The 22,699-nt window shown below is 43.4% G+C and overlaps 2 protein-coding genes across 2 annotated transcripts in view; one reads left to right on the top strand and one right to left on the bottom strand.

Moving 5' to 3' along the window:
* Nucleotides 1–10,721, top strand: part of LOC119173990 (uncharacterized) — a 96,476-nt gene extending 85,755 nt beyond the window's left edge. Inside the window, exons 28-31 of the mRNA XM_037424773.2 lie at nucleotides 5,339–5,427; nucleotides 6,682–6,819; nucleotides 8,057–8,219; nucleotides 10,600–10,721. Coding sequence (XP_037280670.2) covers nucleotides 5,339–5,427; nucleotides 6,682–6,819; nucleotides 8,057–8,219; nucleotides 10,600–10,695 — 486 coding nt within the window. The 3' untranslated portion in view covers nucleotides 10,696–10,721. The remainder of the gene's footprint in view (nucleotides 1–5,338; nucleotides 5,428–6,681; nucleotides 6,820–8,056; nucleotides 8,220–10,599) is intronic.
* A 1,091-nt stretch (nucleotides 10,722–11,812) lies between these two features.
* LOC119161190 (uncharacterized) overlaps nucleotides 11,813–22,699 on the bottom strand; it is a 197,991-nt gene continuing 187,104 nt past the window's right edge. The window contains exon 9 of the mRNA XM_075889646.1: nucleotides 11,813–17,467. Coding sequence (XP_075745761.1) covers nucleotides 17,417–17,467 — 51 coding nt within the window. The 3' untranslated portion in view covers nucleotides 11,813–17,416. The remainder of the gene's footprint in view (nucleotides 17,468–22,699) is intronic.

Genomic DNA, 22,699 nt, shown 5'->3' with positions numbered 1-22,699 from the left:
GGCACACCCAGACCATTTATAACCAACCCTTTCCGTAAGAAAATGTTCGACGCCTATCCCAGCCTTTCTCACCCGGGAATTCACGCTTTCCAAAAGCTTGTTTCTTCGTGCTTTGTCAGGCCCGGCATCACTAACATCAGGGATTGGGTTCGTGAGTGTGCATCGTGTCAGCACGCCAAAGTTCAACGGTACCCCGTTCCTCCATCGAAGTCCTTCTTGCAACCCGACGAACGTTTCGCCGTTGTGCATATTGACACCATTGGCCCGTTACCCCCCTGTCTAGGCTATCGCGACCTTCTGACATGTCTAGATCGTTTCACCCGCTGGCCCGAAGTGGCTTCTATGCTCGACACGTCTGCAGCTAGCGACTTTTGTTTCTACATGGATATCCCGATTTGGCTATCTGACAACGGTTGTATCTGACCACGGTCGCCAGTCCGAATCTTCCCTCTTTTCGGAGCTCCTGAAACTTCTTGGTATTTCACGCCTGCGTACAGCGTCACACCATCCGCAAACGGCCGCAACGTGGTATTCCACCGGCACCTCAAAGCAGCACTCACAGCACATGGTTGCCCTGACAAGTGGGTCGACTGCCTCCCGCTCAGGCTACTGGGAATTCGATCTTTCAAGAAGGACCTTTCCTGCTCCACTTCCGAGCTTGTTCATGGCACTGCGCTTCGCCTGCCTGCCGATTTCTTCAAAGAAAGCGGAAGTGCCAGCCAGCTAACAGCAACAGAGTACGTCGACCAGCTGCGCGATGTCTTTCGACACATTCGTCCGCATCCTACACACAGCCAGTCACGTGCAGCGTGCATCACTCAAGACCTAAATAAATGGCAGCATATGCACGGAGTGAATGATGGAGAGTCGGGTGAAACATGCGTCCGTTCATTCGTTCTTGCTTGCGTCCGTCCATGCGTGCGTCTGTGTGGCCGCCCATGCATTCATCCGCCCGTCCGTGCGTGCGTCTGTTCGTGCGCCCGCACGTCCATCTGTGCGTCCGTCCCTGCGTTCGTCCATGCATCCGCTCCCGCGTCCGTCCATGCATCCATTTGCCCTTGCAGCCATCCATGCGTCCGTCCATGCATCTTTCTGTGTGTCCGTTCGTCCACCTATTCATCACTCCAAGTACCGTCATCTCGCATCTTTTCATCATATATTCCTCATATAGAAGCACCGCCATCCAGGGGACATTCCAAGGACTGAACGAGAGGAGGCACACGCACACTTTCTTACGACTTGCGCTTCGTGTCTACTTCCCACCTTTAACCACCTCGAGTTCATGCTATATACTTGTTCACTGTGTTCATGGCACTGCGGCCCGACGCTCGCTAAACGTTTCTAAAACCTAGAAGGTTACGCCCAGCGAGTATAACGTAGCAACCCTTTCTTGTCATATAGTGCTCAATGTACATGCCCATGGCTGCTAAGGGGAAATGAGAGACAGGAGAATTCGGCTTTTAGTTAATGCACACGCTGCGAATTTTTTATTGTTCAACAACGCACAGAAGAAATCCCCCACCGGCACCACCTTGGAGGTCAAAATTTAAGACTGGTACGACTGGTAACAGTAATACTGCAAGACTGGTAAAACACTATGACTACTACTACTACTACTACTACTACGAGGGACGAACGGGTGCAGCTTTAAGGAGCTTCACCCCTAAAACAGCGACAACCGGGTTCGTGTGGTACGGCCCTGTGCGCACCCACTTCGACCACACTACTTCGGCCCCTTCTGAGCACTGACCTGCTAACTTCGTCGTCGACATCAATGGCACACGCGGTACCATCGCGCTCGAACGGCTCAAGTCAGCGTTCGGTGAAGCGCCCGGTCTTAATTGCCTCGCCGTGCCTCCCTCCACTGGAAACGAGGGCCCCTTCTCGCCAGTGTTCCTCCCGTCACCACCACTGCACCGCGTTCACTGGTACGACACTGACTGAGAATCATTCGTCGCACCAGCTTCCTCTCTAAGGGGGTAGCAATCTGTAGCGACGCGGCCGCCAATAAAAACCCTGCGGGGCAGCATTCCAAGCAACGTGTTGTTCTCCTCTATGTTTCTCCTTCGGCTCTTTCACACTTGCCGCTTCCAATGCACTGCGTGCACCTGCTCTATTGTCGACTCTCTGGGTGACAGAATAAAGTAGACGTTGTTACTGAAAAGACGTGTCCGTCTCGTACAACCTGGCTCTACAGTGCCATCAGCCACGCGCGCTCGGGTTCACCACAACCGGGCTCACCGCTGTAGACTACTGGTACCGCATTTGGCTGGTGCTCTTGGAGCACTCTGCAGAACGCCCCGGCAGCTCGTACTAGCAATTAGCTTGGTAACCGGGCACTTGGAGCACTCTCACAACCCTTTACGCATCGCCGAGCTTCTTGTCCCCGTATTCTAGAACGTCTCTTCACTCCACAGTTCACCTTGACATGAGAAAATCTATGGCAGCGCTGCCTCTACGCAGAGCAAGTCGCCCGATACCAGCAATAATGTGCAGCTAGCTATCCTTGAGAAGTCTAGCGTCATTTTTAGACGAGCAGCGGCGCTGTGCTCAGCTCGTTCAAGTGAAGGACGAGATTCTAGTCGAGGAACGTTCGTGAATACGAAGGTTAGAAATCCCTGCTCACTCCGTAACGTAGGCCTACCAACTCCAGCCACTTCGCGCGAGGAGGTACGTATTCAGGACCTGGCAAGAAGCGCTCCACCAGTGCAACCAATATCTGCGGATTGAACGACTGTTTACCGGATGCAGTCGCCATGCGTCACAACCACGGACACCCTCGCCGTTACACTCACTGTCAGCAGCCATGCACTCCAACTATTTCGTTTCAAACGCGGAACTCTGTATGTGTTCTGGTCTTGTTTGCGCTGGTTGTGTACACGCGCACCGTCACATACATGCGTATTGCGTTCACAACAATAAACACGCCTAAAAGATGCTTTCCTCCTCAGTTTTCTTTTTGTTTTAGCACACGCAAACGCTACAAAGAAAATTTCCGCACGAGAAACGTCATACTTCAGAAACACTTGAGCTTCGCCTTCAAGATTGGAACACGATAGCGTGATCCGGCCTCGTGAGCGTCGGCTTGTTAATTTCTAGCCTTGTTTTGGTGCTTGGTGGATGCCTTAGGTATGCCGCTAGAAAAAAAAAACGCCCCCAAGCGTAACAGTGGCCGTTTCAAGCTGTCTGAGGATAAATTCCGTAAGCACAGTAGCGAAATGCCCACTAATTCATAATTCTTCTACTGCGACTCAGCTACGCACCTGTAAGGCAACACGCCTATCTGCGCACCTATATCTTAGTTCATGCTGTTACCGATAGTGATGGTTACCTACATGTTGTCATCTAATAGGTGGAGCTTCAAACCGACCTCTCCATGCACAATTCACCTATTTCGATGCCTGGTATGACTCTGAGCTTCTGCCATGCAATATTACATGACGACACATCATCGCGCTATACATGACATTCGTATGACTTTTTCTCCGAAACAGCTTCAAGCACAGGTGTGGCTCTGTAGCAGAGCAACTAAATACCCGCAGATACCAAGTTTTATTTCCATTTGAATCAAATATCTTGATTATTTCTCTATCTGCTCACAATATATCGGAAATTTTCGCTCATAGGCAACGCTTACTTTTTGATCACAGCCAATGACGCCGACCACTAACTTCCTGCGAAACGAACTTTAACGCTGCCGCGTTAAGACTTGTTGGAAGTACTCTTAGCAACCACGCCCGTCAGTTTGGCAGCAGTGTATTATTTAGCAACGTAACACAGAACGAAAATTATTCAATGCTTACCCATAAAAACGCAGGAAAGACAGGGGCATGCGGCGCTCGAGCACGATCGGGAGCTTACGATCAAAGAATCGGCGACTATATGCAGGTATTTCGAGGGCAAAATATTACAGCGTTGCTGTAGTCATATGCGCTGTGCATAATCAGCGCAGAGCAGTTCTGATCAGACTATCTGTTGTGGCATCAGCTGAGGAAGCAAACAACTTCAGTGCTTGGAGCGCTTAGGCAGGAGAGCATTATGTAGGCGGCATAAGCACGAACGTCAAGTGCTCCACTTTGGCTGCTTCGATTGGACCATGACCATGCCACAGTGTCCATTGCACAGGGTTTGTGGAATGCTAATAAGTTGCAAGCGCCACTTGTTCTTGTCTTTGAGTGTTTCTTTACTTTATGTGCATGTTATTTGCGGCCAAAGCGTGTCATTAGGCAAGTACTAACTAGGCCAACGATAAGTATTGCTAATAATGTCCTTGAAGAAATAGTATACCGAAAAAATAAGTGTACATTTAAGGGCTCGTTCTATTTGTTAGACAAAATAATCATGACAAATAACAGAAAATATTGCCAAGGAAAGTATAGGGGATGTTACTAGCAGTACATATAATGTAAATGGGAAAAAGAAATGTGGACAAAAAGATAACTTGCCGCGGGCAGGAACCATTTGCTGTAACTTTGTTGCCTGCTCACGGCAAGTTAATTTTAGGGGCGAAACTCCTAAAGCCATGGATCTGTCCCTCCTAGCTTGTGGTACGTTACCACCTAGTTCGATGACTCACTCAGCAGGTGTGGGCGAATGAACGGACAGATAGTCATTATCTTGACTACAAACTAACGTGAATAAAAGTAGTTCATACGATTATTAATCATAGTAAATATGTAAACGTGTTTTAAGTTAAACTATTGCTGCACTAATAAGACACATTTAGCCAGTTCACGTCTTATTCGTTTTGTTTCGTAAAGGTATGTACAAACGGAATAAAAAAACAGTCTTGTGGCTGAAACCCTGAGTCGAAGCACCAAAGGTAAGTATATTGCCACTTTTGCGGGTACTACATGCCCTTCAAAGATTGAGGTATGGCCACTGGTACTTAGACTGGATCAACTAGCACGCCACTCACGTCGGTGCCATAATATCTCGCGATTTGTTCACAATCTAGGCGGATGCTAATCAGGCCCACGCTGCTAGAAATGTGGGGTAGACCATGCTAAACAAACAAGCAAACAAACAAAAATTCTAGCTTATCCACGGAGTGATTGATGATGAGTGGGCTGAAGCTTCGAAGCGTTTCATTAGTGAACCGCGAATTGTCCTAAAACTGTCTAATAACGCCATCGTTTTTTCAAGTTTTCAGAAGCTGTTTAGGTGCCCTTTAAAGCTACGCTTATAAAGAAATGCGACATGTGAAACTAGAACGCCAGCGCACGCAATAATTTTCTGTGTAGTATTTTAGCTTCTTGATTTACAGTAATGCATGAACTTTGCACGTCCAACATTGAGTGCGAGATAACTTCGTAGTTTTTTTGTACTCATTTTGCAGCACGGGATGACGTTCGAGGCAATCAACGCCATGCCCCTACTCGAAGCTACGGTGAAGGAGTCCCTGCGAATGTATACACCTGACTCATTGTAAGTATACGAAGTTTGACAGCCGGTGCATGCTTTATTTCTTTTTGCGTAGAGCAACTGTCAGTTTCTCAGCGCTATAAAAGAAGATATTTCGCAGTGTAAGTTTAGAAATCCAACAATCAGAAGGTTGGCTTCAGTGAATTCTTGGCCGCAGACGAATAAACGTCTCGTTACGGATAGAAAAAGTTCTTTCAGAATATCCGATGCCTTTGTAAGAAATCCATTTGTACAGCCCTCGTAAATGGGCAGAAAAACCTTAATGCAAACTTTTCACTTTTACAACTAAAAGTCGTCACATTTCGAGAAGTCCAATTGATTAATATGTGGGGTTCATTACCACCAAACGATTATGAGAGATGCCATAGAGGAGGGCTCTGGCAATTTCGACCACCTGGGGTTCTTTACCGTACACCCAAATCTGAGCACAAGGGCATACAGCATTTTCGCCTCCATCGAAACTGCAATCCCCTCAGGCGGGATTCAATCCCGCGACCTGTGGATCAGCAGCCGAGTACCTTAGTCACTAGATCACCACGGCGAGGGGTCCGTCAAGCCCAAGCTGCCACGATGATACATTTCTTAGCTCTTCTCATTTGCAAGTACTTTAATACGCATCGAACATTGCGGAAGGATTATATTTCTTTCGCGTTTGCATTATTGAAAAACAACCATGAAAATCTGAGCAAGACGTTTTGTTCCATACCTTAAACAAATGCAATCATATCTCTCCAGGCAATTGTTTTAACAACCTAGACAACGCTGTTACTCAGACATTTGATTAAGGCTAACGTCTCCGTAAGAATAATCCAAAACACCTTCTAATGAGATTATCAATAAGTGGAGCGGTGAAAACTATAAACATTTGATTTTTTTGTTAACACTGCTGCCTTGGCGAAAATAGATTCATGATTAGGATTAAATAACGATCGCGAATTCAAGAAATATTCAAGAAAAAACATACACACTCAGCGCTCTGTACGTCTGTTTCTTCTTGATTGTTTCGTCTTTTTGCGCTGGTAACTCTGTCTTGATTTTTCAAACTTAAAAATCTGATTAGTTTTTTTTTTCAGCCGCACTCATTTAGTCACATTCTCAAACAGTTGTTTTGTGTTCCCAATACATACTTGATCCTTCCACAATTTCTCGCTGCAGAGTGTTCAGTTACGAAGCCCGCCATATGTGACGGATCAAATTTCATTCAGTCTCGCATAAAGTCGAAGCAAACATCGCCGGTTGTTATCTTCTCCTCTTCAGCTTGACGAGGCGCTGCAACCAGGAAACGACACTGCACGGGATAGATTTCAAGCCCGGGATGTGCATCGAGATACCGTTGACAGGCGTCCATTACAACCCGGAATTCTTTCCGGATCCTTACACATTCAAACCGGAAAGGTAGGTTGTTTTCTAATAATAAGGCGAAAGCCTTGAATGGTCCATCAAGTGCGAAGTTTGACAGTCAGCACCTAGCGGCCTTGGAAACGAGTAAGACAAAGCGTCTTCACGTGATAACATCACCGTATGACGTCGTCACGTTGACGTCGCAGATCACCAAAGTTTGTAACGTCGTCATGACGTCACACTCGTTGATGGCTTCATACAAAGCACCATAGCTTGGACAAATGTATTTAGATCTCAGAGGCCGTGCACAACCAGGCGAGGTGCCTCCAATCTTGGAGGAAGTACATAACTACGTTAGCTGCAGAAAGGTTTTCAAGGGTTGCAGGACAGGATAGATACGTGAACTGAGGAAAATAAAAGACGATGGCTTTAGTCTTCGAGTCGTCTTAAACAAATGAATACGAGTCCCTATGATATATATATATATATGAAAACGCTAAGTGGGAAACCGTTGAAGAGCATTCGGAACAGGTTGTTGACTTTTGAGCGCTCTTCTTTCCTTATTTTATTACAAATGTTTTCTGTTTCGTATACCACTCGATGCCTGTTTTGGACCTTTTCTGTGATTTACTTTTGAAAATCATTGGTAAGACTACTGCATGCTTTCAACACACTCAAAATATTATTATGTCGCAGCTGCATACAGTGGCTTGCAGTAAAAGCGACTGATTTCTATGCTGGTGTTAGCGGCAGTCTATTTCTACAGTTGCGAAGGTGCTGACAAAATCTTTGACTGTAGTCCGACCTAGACTTATGACATTGGTATTTATAATAAAAAATCTTATTCACATAGCTGCAATAGATAAAAACAAACAGAAATGGTTGTTCTAATATCTTGATAAATATTAATTAAAATTCTTTAACTAGAGTAGTAGTTTCTTCTTAACGAAACGAACATTCATAGGAGGGTTCAATAGGAAATATTTTTAGAAAAGAAATCGGCAGAGTTGCGAAATTTTCTCTGAAGTGTTGAAAGAGTATCGATAAGGTTTTTCATCCACTTATTCAAAAAAATATTACTGATTCAAGTTTGTTCACAGCATAGACACAAAAGGAACAGGAGTGTGCCACACCGCTCCTGACAATAAAAAATGTACGACAGACATCGTGGGATTCAGTTCTGTCTCTCTCTTCTGCCCTCCGCGTCCCTTTTTCTGCCACAGACTTCTTTGCTACCTAAGTGAGCAGCTAGCACTGGCAATCATGCCTAAGCGTTGTGTCCTCAACGCAGGTTCTTGCCGGAGAACAAGGACTTACTCAAGCCGTACACTTTCCTGGCTTTCGGCGCGGGACCCCGGAACTGCATAGGATTACGCGTTGCTCTCGTTCAGGCTAAGAGTGTGCTCGCCTGTTTGCTGAGGGACGTGCGCTTTGAGCAGTGCGACGAAACAGCGGTGAGTTCTGCGTGTGGTACCACAGCCATTTCGGCACGCAAGAGCAAAGTAAAAAGCCAAGGAAAAAAATATATGAAATTTTTACTAAGCCACGAAAGCGGTGGAACAGCAATACTGGACGATTTTGAAGATTGAGCTTGTTGTTTCTGGGCCTTAGCTTAGTGATGCAGGAGTTTCTTAGATGATGCAGGAGGCCGTTGGTAAGGTTTAGCTAGCTGGTGCCAAGTTGTTTTTACGTTGATTTTCATCGCATAGAGGTTGGAGTTAAACCACAGGCAGTGACAAACACGACACGGCCACGTCATCGTTGGTATAAACTTCCCATCGATTCGAGGTCTTCTCGCAGCCACGGTTGCCTTTCCCGTTCCGTAGTGTTCTCTCGTTGTATGAACTCAAGATCTTCGACTCGCCTCTGCCGCTTCGCAGTCATCTATTGGGCTGTTGCCTTCTTCATTTCATTGAACCAGTGATGAGTAGCAGGACTTAACCAATTTCTGTGGCACATACCCATTAATGATGACAATTTTTTTACAGTTCGCTTAAATTTCTGAGGCACATGGCTAAGTGTCGGTTCATATTTAGTCGACCAGTCAGTATTTACTCCAATGCTGTGGACTACATCCACTTATGATTGCGATTGTTTCTTGGTACAAAGTGTTCAAGGAAAGCTTTGCTAAGGAGCTTCGCGCCAACTTCGACCACATACCTGGGAATGTCTCACAGCGACACACACCGTCAAACATGGCGCTAATACTACATTTAGGATAACACCACCAGAGCGGTGGGAGGTTAGGCTGCTCGGCGCGGGCCCGGATGGCCAACTCTAGGCAGAAACGGCCAAGACCCAAGGTCTTGCCACCACCTGAAAAAGGGGGGCTCCGGGTAGAGCTAGTCTCTAGTCTCCGGGGCCCCACCTCCCTTGTCCCCAGCAAGGATAAAAATATCATTTTGTTGCTCTCTCTCTCGTTGTTAAAAATTTGACACAAGCCATGGATGACTATTGTAATCATCATAATGCTCTGTGTTTTTGGAGAACCAAAGAAATCAAATGGGCACATGAGCATTTCTTGCAATTTAAGCTGCTGGAACTGCGAGAAGTGACTGAGGATACGGGATTGTTAAAGCGGTTGCTTGGGCATGTCGGTACAACGTATTGGGGTTACGGGGTGCCTATGTAACTCTAAATAGCAGCGTAGTCATTGCAAAAAGGCACACAAATGACAGCGCTGGCTTTCAGCTAATATTGATCGCTTGCTGAATACCGAATATCGATGCATGCCAGAGGACAAGGGATGACGACGTTATTGAAAGAGATAGCATAACACTCAGCACTGCTACCAGACAAAACAGAAGTTTGGGGCAAGAGGGAAACCTCAATTGATGTGAAGTCTTTGAACAGAGAATCTCGCTAGAGCCAACATTCCTATAAGGTGCCTTGAAGAACTCTTATTGAAGCAATGGCCCCATGAATATTTTCTGTTAAGTGTAATGAAGAAAAAACGGCAGCAGAGCTTTAGCTCCCGCGGTATTGGCCAGCGCGAAGGAGAGGAAGACGATGGGAGAATAGAACAACCGGCCCGCAGCCACGGTGCTGTCTCGGTCTCTCTTATTCCATCACATAACTGATCTATCACTTTCTCCGGCCACACAGTATTTGTTAGCAGACAAAACCTCTCCTTTCTCATTTGAGTGATATTTAACTAGAGTCAGCCAGAATAACCAATTTGTGTGTTAGAAGAAAGGGGAGGGAAATCTTTAGACGGGTTGTGACAACTCTCCTGACTTTAAGCACACCATACATTCATTTGAAAAATACTCCGCAGGAGCTAACTGCGACGATCATCGTATGCGAGTAGCTGAGATATTGCAGAAAGCTGCTCGCTTTAATATATAAACGATCAGTTTTCAAAACCGTAACCTTCCACAATAATATTTAGGTAGCATTTATCAGTGCTATGCCTTTTCATGTATATAACACCGCAATAATAGTTGATCTGAAAACGACTCATCTTCGTGAGATGCACAGGTTTTCTTCGCACGTTATTACAAAACACAAGTGTTCAAACGACTGGACATATGAAATATAAAGTATTTTGGCGTACTTTTGCGACACATCTGTAAAAAAATGCTTCTCATCTATTTGAATAAGTCTTTAGGCTCTACTATCTATTATAAAAATAAATCAAAAGACGCATCAAACTCATTCGAGCAACTTGGTTGTATAGCATCGTAGGTTTCTTACTTACCAATATTGTGCTTATTATAGATTCTACTTTCAAGTTGGCGACAGTCACATCCAAATCATTGAATTGATTAAACAAGTTTTACTTCAATCATTCTAAAAAGTATGCACAGTAAATTCCGTTCTCCTTGATTACAGGTACCCGTCAAGTTTGTTCCCCAGCGGCTTCTCTTGGAACCACACCCAGCGGTGAAGCTACGCGTCATACCACGTCGTTCAACCGTGCAAGAATAGCCGTACTTGAGTAAACATGGGATCATTTGCTAAGATGTGTTCGAGGTGCAGTCGCCTATGGCTTCATAACTGATGCACGCCGTTAGTAACCTCTCAGCCTTTCACTCATTTTATTCTCTATATCTCTAGCAATGTATCAAAACGTTCTTCAACAGTGTCCACAAGCGCATGTGTTCGGGTCTCTGAATGTAAAGGGACTTTTCATAGCTTCTCCATAGTGCACCTCATAAATAAACACGCCATTGCAAAAGGTAATTTTGAACAGTGTGTATTTTCCAGCTCACAAGATTACTGGCATGAATGAAAGTTAATGTTTTCCGCTCAGCAGCGCAGTCACAAGTGTAAAACTTGCTGGGGTAGTCTCGTGGTGCATAACATACGTACGGGGGAGGGGGGGGGGGGGGTCAAAAGTATTCAGGCCACTGCTTCATGTAACTCTATGGAAGTGTGGCCAGCGAAATTTCGACCAGGCCTGCACATTGTGGCGTCAATCAATGTTTAGTGTTCTCTGTATAACTTAATTGCCATGGCTGACCTCAGATTATCGAAAGTATGAGTAAAGAAGGTCAAGTCAATCCCAGTAACGAAGAATACCATATATGTATATGGTTACCCAAATAATAATAATAATAATAATAATACGACGTTGTTTCACCATCTCTATGCATTGCGTCTGTTGCCTTCTTCCGCAACTATTTGCATATGAGAAGATCCATTGGTTACGCTTTATCTTGTTATGAAGACACTAGGAAAACTACCACAGCCAGTTATGGAGAACTATATTGCACTTAATCAAGGTATCTTCTGAGCAACACAGCCATAGAGCAAGAGAAGCGAACTTTTTAATGATGACAGTAGCACATGTCAAATAAAGCGTTTGTGGACGCGGGGCTATATATGCTGTTAATGCCACAGAAGTCGTCAATGTGAAATGAGGGAAGATTATGTATATTCTGGCCTAGAATTTCTCGTAGAAGTGGACATGACAAGCTCAATTAGGGATTCTTGGAAACACGCTACAGATCTCCAATGAAATAGGCAGGCTAATCACGAGTGAAGTAGAAGCGTTGTGACTTGGAGAGATGAGTCATTTATTATAAAGAATCAACACGGAAAGTTTGAAACGAAAGAAATATCAGACACTTTAATGAACATAAAATGCGCACTGAAACATATCTTTACACAGTCAACCACACAACAGTATTGCGAAAATTTGTGAAAATGAGCACCAATTAGCGCTACAAATCACACAACCACTGTACATATTTAAGTTAAAAAAACAAATAAACAAAACAGGCAGACATGTTTCATCATAAAACATCAATGCCAAACATTTCGACAGCTCCGGTGGTAATAAATAAAATAATCATGATGGCATGCTTAAATAACTTCGTGATGTATAGCACTCGCTTCACCCTATAACTCCTGCGAAAAAAGAGAGAGAAAGTGTTCAGGCTACCGTGTGAAGCCCACTCAAGGCAAGATAAAAAAAATTGCTTAATACCAAGCGACCCGACTCCCTATTACCCTTTCCAATACAGTACAAGAGATCACAGCTTTGTGTATGGCCAGCTTAAGAGTGTGTCACCTCTTACATTATAATGAGTGTCTGGAAAAAACAGGACACAATTATTGCCAATCCGTGCCAAAGCCTTTCTACCAGCCAGCCTCTTTGTTTGGTCCATAGGCAGCGTGGAGGGCAAACTGTTTGAGCAATGTTGCCTGCCCAGACATCTCAGATGTATTGCGTTATCTTGAGTTTGAAAGCAGGCAACTTGACACCTCGTTTTCAGAAGTCGAGGCAACATCCGTGTATAAAGCCGCTACGACTGCCTCAGAAGCGAAAAGTAGACGCTCCGCGAATTCGGGGCTGCGTAACTTTAGAACGAATAGGCGAAGGGATGATCCAGAAAAGAAGTTAAGAAAAGGACAGAATCGTGTGTCTGAATAGCCTACGCGTGTTGGCCCGCGAAAGCTTTCGAAAAAAAAAAAGAGTATATCTTATCTAAAATTATGATCGAACAAATTTTGATAAAAGAATGAGCAGCCGTCATGGTTACTTGAGTAGTACTGTCGAATAACACAACGAGGGCATTTTTGGGTTGTGTAGTATTCGCATCCTGGTGTGACAGATGGAGGGAATGTTGAAGCCATAACACAGAATGTACAGTTGAGCAGCAACGAAGTCTTTTGCACTCATTAGGATATTCATATTGAACTGTACCACACATGCATCGTTAAGACAATGTTCTGTAAATATTTAGGCGTATCTGTATGGCACACCCTGCAGGGGCACTTCCGAACAATATAAAATATAACAAGAAAATTGAAAAAAAGAATTCAACTGTAGCCAGAAAGTTGAGCAGCAACGAAGTCTTTTGCACTCATTAGGATATTCATATTGAAATGTACCACACATGCATCGTTAAGACAATGTTCTGTAAATATTTAGGCGTATCTGTATGGCACACCCTGCAGGGGCACTTCCGAACAATATAAAATATAACAAGAAAATTGAAAAAAAAAGAATTCAACTGTAGCCAGAAAGTTCAGCATCATACTTAGTGTTGTTGCCGACAGATCATGCAATCTGTTTTTCTGGTTCCGGGAGCAGTGTTTCTCCTGTTTTGTGGTAGGTGTACAGGCCACAGAAGTGTGTACTTGAAGCAACGTATAGATTATGATAACAGATAATGCTTCAGTGAAAATCGTGCGTCTACTGCTTCACCCAAACAACGCCACATTTGTACTTTCCACTATAAACAACATAGGCTTTCAAACAATTACCATACGAAATTGAATGAGATCGTTTATGAATGCCGTACGAGTCCAGGCCATTGTTTTTCTAGCGAGCGTCAACTACATCGAAGGCAACTTTTCGAATCCATTAACAAACGGTTGGTTCACAAACGATACCGATACCGCCCCTTTTCCACTGGTTAGTTCACAACGACCTTTTTGCATAAGCCAATATGAAGTACGATGCACCGTAATGATAATGCGACCAAACTCTGAGATAATAAATGAACAAGACGCCTCATTACTCTTGTAAAGGCACGACGACTTCATAGTTCAATGCGATGTTAAACGACCTCTACATCGTGGACAACCAAAAAGTATTCTGCACAGCAGCATGATATCCCAGTAAACCTGATTAGGTGGTACTATAGCGCTACCTAGTTAACCCGATTAATTCAAGAGATGACAATTATAGAGGTAATAGCGGCGGTGCTATATCGAGTCGATTCAACTCCTACTTTTGGCATACGCGAACAACACATATCACAATGCGCATTGAATGTAAATGAGCTTGCGCGGGGGAAGAAAAAAAACGCACAAGAACCTCTTACGATTTGAAGAGGTGATTGTCGCTCAAACGATTCAGAGAATACGCCATACATGCGAACTTAACACTTTGCTAAAACGATGCGTCATTGCTGTCATCTGTTTCTTTGGTTTCATCTCGGACGTTATCACAAATCACCACTCAACAAGAATATTGAGCTGTGATAACTAGCAAGCTATCACCTCTTAATAAGGAGTAACTGCCGGGTAGGAAACGAGTTAGGCTACATTTTCACATCGTACCTTAACAAGAATTGCCTGCTCTAATGAAGTCAGGAGTTTGAATCAGCTCCCGACTTACGTTGACCGAACAGAAGGCTTACTTGTGACATCGAAGTGGCCAGGCCTAGACGTTGAGAGTCAGCGTGACCAGGGGGTAGGGCTAGAAATCTCACATGTTTTCTGCGACATAATAAACGAGGCTACTCAAGGTAATTCTGTGGATCATGAGTACTTAATTTTTTTCAACTCCATGCTACACAAAAGATTCGTTAACGAGTGCGGGAAAAGTTGCGCTAGACACCCTGCACTTGCTGTGGTTCCACTATTCATGGCAACTATTACGCTTATATTTATTACAACAAAATTATACTTGATGTTTGAGACGTGAAAGAGAACCAACAAGTCCATTCAGTTTCACTCCATATTTCTATTAAATGTTGTTTCAACCTTGACAGATTGCCGTCGCAGGCCTAGTACAACATTGACAACCCTATGCACCATCTCTAACATAGGGGCGACGAAAAATGCACCAGTCAGCTTCCCCTCACGGAAGGCGGAACGAATTCAGTTTGTAAAAATAAACGGCACAACACTTTCCACTGGGTTACAGTGGCGGGCTTGCCGCATTGTGGTAGCCGTGCTGCAAACCTGACGCCGTGAAGCTGCTGCTGTCATACTTTAGACGCGGAAACAGTTCACGTATAGGGCGCATGCTCACATCTGAATATGCGTCTTTTTTGGGTAATGACAAATACATTTTTACACTCAGCTTACTTGATATCGAAAATAGGCAGTACTGGTGGCGTCTACGTTCCACAGTGACGAGTCTGCTGGACATTCGCGTAAATAGACGTGACTCTGAAATAAGACACACGAGGTGCAGTGTCCACGCAAAAGTCCTACCACAGACCATGTAATATACAACCTTGTGTACACCTCTTCTTTGTCTATGTTGTTTTAGCGCAGTCACGCACTATGTTCTAGGTATACACTGACTAGCCCACAGGAAAGCGTTACTGCACGTACAACCCCGAGAAGTTATTTTTACATCAACTCTCCAGAAGTATAAACTCTAACAAGTGGCTTTTTGAGCTGTTGATTGCAAAGCTCAAACATTCCTTGGAACTTTTTAAACTGCAAGGCTGTATTTCGCAGAAACCGGTGCATGTTTGTTAGTCATTTTGTTGCTATGAAAGTGTATGCGAAATTTCCTTTCACATCATGAATCTTCACTACCTTCCAAGCTTCGGACAAACCAGTTGACTATCGTAATAAAGTATATCTTTATGTATAAAACAAATTAGGCTGATTACATCATAGCTAATCTCATTATGTCACACCAGCATGTAACATGTTTTTTTCTTAAGGGCTCCGACACAGAACAACGCTCTCTGTGGCCCAACAGAGCGAGCTTTGTTTGTGGAGCTCGGTTGAAAGAAAAAAAATATGGCACCACAACATGCAGTAGCTCCTATGGCACGAAACTATTATTGCGAGAAATGGGTCGGCGGTACTGGAGGTTTAATAGAAGTACTGCGACTCATACAGAGTTTCTTTGGTTTTCCTGGTCTTTCTATAGAAGTACTGCGACTCATACAGCGTTTCTTTGGTTTTCCTGGTTTTTCTATAGACAATGACTGGATTGGTTATGTTGAATAAAAGAATACTGCTGAACTAGTTTAACAGTACTATCTGAATCGATCATTTGAGCATAAGGCACTGCCCTTCCACATTTTCTCGTAGAAAACTTTGTCAGTATGTGTAACTGCATGGCAGTGGGCAACCATTCTAGACTATGGTCATCGATACACTCTTCTTTCTATTCAGTATGGCATGTTTTGCAAACCATTAGCAAAAAATTTGTTGAGTGATAAATTACTGTTTTCATTTATACTTGTGTTTGGGACGTTAAACCCCACATATCAATCATTTACACTTGTATGACTCTATTATGCTTTATAAAAAATAAAACTCGGCGTTGGAATGAAGACCACGAGGCGAGCTCAAATAAGACCACACTTTGATATGCGCCTATTTCACCTACCGAAATAGTGCATGGTGTAGCCTTGAAAAGCACCGCTTCAAACTTCTTTCAATCAACACTGTCAATTGCAATTCATTGAGTAAAAAAATAAATCTGGAAATGTATCTAGAATGAACAATGATGGAATGACAAGAGAATTTACAACTTCTAGTTAACAGAAACGTCTTAACCCTCACTGAGTACGCATGCGATTCAAGTTTTCTTGCGTACAAAGCGAACAAGAAAAAACATAAACGGTTATGGGAGTGGAGTGGAGATGAGTCATACGGTACGAAACGGGCACGCCCTCATAAATATCGTTCAGCACTAAGCTCCCCCAAGGAGAACATAAAAATGGCGCAAGTGAAACTGGTAAAAAAAACATAACTTTGAATCTCGCTGCACCAGCCAGGTGAGTCACTTGACGGTCACTGGCAAAAACAATACAATGTTCAATGTCTTTGGTCATGGCCTAAAATAGAAGTCACAGCTGACCAGATATCATTCCAGCCAAGCTCGCAAAAAACTCAAGATCAAAAACAATACAAAGTAAAATGGTGTTAACACTGCTCGTGCCATTCTTCCTCGTTGGTAACGGTTCACAATGTCATTGCATCGTCGAGAGCTCTACGATGAAGATGGTGAAATGGCGAACAAATGTTTTTTCGCCGCCATAATTCAAACGTAGTAGCCAAGGAAAATAAAACTTTTGACTAGAGCACGGCAGTAAACATGGAATTGGCGCCATCTTCTCGACCATTCACGACGCAGCAGTTGTCGGAGGAGTCACAAAACGCAATATAGTGCGAAAAAAAATAGAAACACAAACACGATTGCGGTACACGCAACACTGCATGCAAACGTATGGCACGGAACACGCAGATCGCCAATACTCCTGGGTCCCGCATTATTCACTTTTAAAGGAGATTCTCCGCGTGTTCAGTCAAGCATCGCACAGCTTTCTTCCAGGCCGAGGTCTCGATTGGGTCGTACAAAAGATTCAGTCCGGTGAGCTTTGCGGGCCCACCACGAGATCAGTACTGCTTGCTTATCGAAGCAGAGCCCACAATATCCTCGCCATGCCGCGTTTCTTCAGCGTTAGGCCACGGTGAGACACATTGACACGAGCCATCAACGCTTGCTCCCCATGCAGACGTTGGAATGGCTAACCCAGTGGTTCCTCTGAAAAAGAAAAATCGGTTATATAAAAGCCATATCACAGTCGTCTTACTGTTTTGGCACCTCCAGTTTTTCACTTTTTTTTTTCTTAAGAACATATGGTCTAACGCAATGCGGCTCAAGAATATGGGCTGTGCAAGCACATGAATTAGCGAGAATCACAGTCGGACGATCGAAAGACACAAAAGATGTACGGCATACTATAGTTAACTCTCATGCGATTAACTTTTGGAATTTAAAAATGCTTAAACCACGATAATAATATGAGGCAAGCCGCATTAATCTTCCCTGACGGGAGGTACATTAACAGGCATGTACATAGACGCCTGTTCTATTTCACCCACATCGAAAGATTGGCGCCGTGATGGGAAATCCAAACAATGCCGAGCTTAGCAGCGTGAATTTTCTGCTGTGCTATCATGGTGGGTAGTGGGGTGAATGGGCCCCGTACTCGCACACTGAGTGCTTCAATCACGCTGCTCTGGTCAATATATAGCAGTATCGATTAAATTCGCGAGCGAGAACACTTGTGCTAGCCAAGCGTGTTCTTTGCTCAGCACAGAGTCAAAGCAGGCCAGTGACATTTACATTGACGATTCAACAGGTTACTGTCAGCACGCAGCTTCAAGCGAACTATGCTATTTACGTATCTGACCGTACAATAAATATTGCCCATTGACTCAAATTACGACCAACATACTACCTAAAAACAACTTCAAAGCTTACAAGTGTCCTAAAGTAGTCAAAAATTTCGAGGTTTCTATATTTAGTGCGCTTTCTCAACAGACCCAATTCACAAAAATGGGTTGATAAGCATGTCTCAGCACATATTCTGCTTTAATTTTATTGTTAAATGCTAAAACTATCATGTGAAATTAAAAACTGCGATTAAAACTTTACTCTATGCCACGTTTAACGAAACAATCGTTTTTCCGGCGTACTGCCTAAACGAGCCCATTCAACAGTCATATGAAGTGACATGGATATTACAAAATATACAGCGAACATTCGTCCAATACTAACTCACTAGGAATCTAGCTGTCTCTAAAACACTCACATGTGCACCTGGAATTCAGGAATATATTCGTATAACAATATCACGCCACAGGAAGAGACTGCCAACACCTTCAAGGCATGCTAAGATTCATTATAGCCTCTTGTTTAGCACACGCAAGGTTGTCACAATATTAAGTAAAATGCCTTGTTACGGTAGTAACGAAGCACTCTCAGAAGCAGTCACTTTGCCATAGTTTGCATTAGCCGTTAGGATTCGTGTAAGCAGTTACAATCAATTAAGCAATGTTCACAGTGAAAAACAATGTCCACAATATATTGCACTCGGCAGCACACGAGTCAAAGTTTGGTCTGCTAAAGTGGCATCACGCATGCTAAGAAACTTGAGCAAAAGAAGAAACGACATACACCGACCGCTTGTCATTTCTTGTCTCCTAGTTTTCTGTTGCGCGATGGTACAAGCCATTCTATCAGTTGCCCAGTTATCTAAATATTTTTTGGTGATACCAAACTTGAAAAAGAACTAACGCGGTAGCCCTCGTTTTGTAGGGGTTCTATAACTCGTTTACAAATGATGATTGGTTGACCTCAGAATCAAAGTTTATTGGCTCACGAATCCATCCCCGGAAAAACTAGTTGAGATCGTCAGTACGAGCGAGTTATAAACATTTGTCGCACGCTTTAAGCGCTTTCTCACTTCTTTCGTGCCAATGAGCATCCTGGAAGCTACACAGGAAGGGATGACGCCGAGGAAAGAAGCGACATGACACTACTAGTGCTTTAGTGCAAAAAAACCAAAACAGACACAAAACACACACACGACAGCCGCCCTGTTTTGCGTCATTCTGGTCTCCGTTTCGTATCTGCGCATCAGCATGATTACTAGCAAGCACCAGCTAGCGCAAGAACAATCCTTGCGGAGCTGCGTAACGTTCGGCATGACCTCCAGCAGAGTGACTTGTCGGGCGAGTTGGTTCACTCTCGACGTAGCTTACGGCACGAAAATAACGCTTGTCCTTCGATAGTGTTACTTTCACGCCATAAGCTACGTCAAGAACTCCCGGCATGGCACATGAAACGCGAAGGCTCTTTCCCGGCGTTATTTCGGTGCGCGCCAGCGTCCTTACTGTGTCATTTTAGCAGACTATAAGGCGTAGCGGAAAAAAGCGCACCTGGCCCAAATGCCGCGGCTGATTTATGTGACATATCAGCCAATATTAGCAACCTGATGAATTAAAAAAATCTGTTGTATGACGCTCTTCCGAGGAGACTGAGGACAGGCCTTTGGGAAGAGAGAGAGAGCACTTGAGAAAGCATCAACTCCACTTGTCACCGCTGCTTCCATCACATCCAAAAAGAAATTCTAAATTATCCGAGTAGACCACCTATATGAGTATCAGCTTTATCATCATCATCATCATCATCATGACTACGTCCACTGAAGGACAAAGGCCTCTCCCATGTTCCGCCAGTCAACTCGGTCCTGTGCTTGCTGCTGCCAATTTATACCCGCAAACTTCTTTATCTCATCTGCCCTCATAAACTTCTGTCTCCCCCTAACCCATTTGCCTTCTCTATTAATCCAGTTAGTTACCCTTAATGATCAGAGGTTATCCTGTCTACGTGCTACATGCCAGGCCCATGTCCATTTGCCTTTCTTAAATTCAGCTATGATATCCTTAACCCTTGTTTGTTCCCTAATCCACTCTGCTCTCTTCTTATCTCATAAAATTACACCTACCATTTTCCTTTCCATTGCTCGCTGTGTCTTCCTCAATTTAAATTGAACCCTCTTTGTAAGTCTCCAGGTTTCTGCTCCGTAGCTAAGTACCGGCAAGGTGCAGCTATTATAGACCTAATTAGGACAGGTAATAACCGCGGAGCGAAATCACGAGACTGAATTAACTAGAAGAATAAGAATGGGGTGGAGTACAATTGGCAATCACTCTCAAACCATTACAGGTAGATTGCCACTACCCTCAAGAGGAGTATCAGCTTATGCGCCCTTTTATACGTTATACAGTTAAGAGCACTAACCACATTAGGCACTCTGCGAACTTGCTAACCAGCCAATAAACTCACCCAGACCGATACACAGAAGATTGGGCAGTTCTTCGACTAAGCATAAAATAATGCTTCCAAACACTTTCTTGTTGTTTTCTTCAAAAACAAATAGTAGCTAGGTGAAGAAAACATACGTCACTTTACTTAAAACGCATTGCTTGCTGTTTTGAATGTTAACCTCACTTTTGCGCTAGTTGACAAGTGTTTCGCGCTGATTTCTTATTAGTATCAAAATCCTTATTTTCCCTTTGTTTTGCTCTGTGTATTTCTGTTTGGATATTGACAAGTGTACTCATTGGAAGTCATAGTAATGTTGCTGCAGTTATTGCATGGGAAGATGGGAGAAGTCAAGCTGCCCCTAAGCACCTTTTATGCCACCATCCTTCCTTTTTATGAATGTTGTGTTTTTAAGTAGTAACAAAACTTCAAACATTGTCTTTTACCGCACGACAGTAAGATTTTAGTGAGCTGTTTACAGCAGCATCTGCTTTTCACTGCGTGGATGGTGTTTAGGGACCTTTTTGCGCTACCACAGCCACGTAATCATCAGTTCGCAATGTAAGGCTGTTACTTTTGCAGGCTGCTATTCATTGCAAAATGTCTCTGCTTTCTCCCACCACGTACTTTTCTTTTAGTTGTATTACGCGGACCGCAGTCAAGTCCAACACATCTGCGATACGTACATGCTCCAAGGCTTAACAGCAGGAGAAAAATTCGGTGTCAAAAGAAAAGGAATACAGAATGCTGCAGGTTAAGTGCAGCAGTGATGTTAAATATACCTGCACCTTCATAAACATGAATATTTTACAGGTGTTGAAGATAGACTATTTGAAACAGACGAAAAAAAAAAAGAAAGAAAATAAAGCATTAAAGCGACAATGTGAGGAAGAACATAAGTGAATCAGAACCTACCTGCGCAGCCTGAATGAGATGGTATGTAAAAAAAAAAAGCGAAACAGTCCTTAAGTCTGTGCACCATACAATCAGTGCATGTGCAGCATAGTTTCAGAACAGGTGCAGAACCAAACATACAGATGAAACTAAAATAAAAACCATCCCAAGTAGTGTGAAAGCATTTACAATAATAAGACCCACGAGAAAATGGAGGATTATTTCCAATTCCACGTATCATTCTGTTGAAATCTTCTTTTAATTATTTGACTGCGTCGTACAGAAATTAAGCCCATTTCTTAACTGAAAAAACGAATTATAAACAATATGAAAACATGGATCCTGATGCCAAAAAAAAAATTATTGGAAGGAAAAAACTAACTTCCACCTCCACAATATTCACTGTGCATCAAAGGTATCTGCATATTTATTCATTTCATTGTATCTCAATTTACAGGAGAGTTAGCAGGTTTTGAACCATAGTGCTATAACTTTATGAGTGTGGCTTTGCCTCATATGAAGAAGGTGTTTCATGTCCAGCTCTTTGATTGCATAATGGTATGCTCATGTTACTACGGTGTCTTGCACTATAGAACAAACGCAGGTACAACTTTCTGCTCCCCCATAATAAAGTGCAAAATACTGAAGCGTTGAACACTTTTTCTAAACACATTGAAGCTTTCGTTGTACAAACACGCTACGACACTGAAAATTTGTTGCACAATGAATGTGTAGGCCTTTTTTCTCTTTCTTTCTAGGTTACTTTCCATTTGAACACGGGTAACCACTTTTGAAGAGTTATTTCCAAGTTTACTGTCATATATGTACTTCAGATTTACTTTATCACTTTCACATTGCCCTGTTATGGAGTCGACATCGTTTACTGTACTCGCCAATTTGGAAATCGGCAAGCATAAATTTATATTATATTTTAGAGCTTGTTCATTGTTACACAGCTCAGCCAACCTCACTACTCTGATTTCACTAAATAAAGAAGGAAAACAAATGTTCAAGATGCTTCGCGCTGTATACGTGCTTTCCATGGCAATTTTTATGGCCTGTAACATAAACGCAGACTTTGTGAAGAGAACAAAGCACGTACAAAGGCATGAGCCGTCTGCTGATGCCTGTTAAGATAACTAGCTTTTACTTATAATGCTTGCAAGGGCTGCAGCAACATACACAGCTATCAATATTTCCGGTAAGAATTTTTAGACACTAGCGATCACACGCGCACGCGAAAGTATACACTCACATGCAAGGGTA

This window comes from Rhipicephalus microplus, chromosome 3 (assembly GCF_043290135.1).
Source record: "Rhipicephalus microplus isolate Deutch F79 chromosome 3, USDA_Rmic, whole genome shotgun sequence".
Lineage (NCBI taxonomy): Eukaryota > Metazoa > Arthropoda > Arachnida > Ixodida > Ixodidae > Rhipicephalus > Rhipicephalus microplus.
This window is presented reverse-complemented; position numbering and strand designations above follow the sequence as displayed.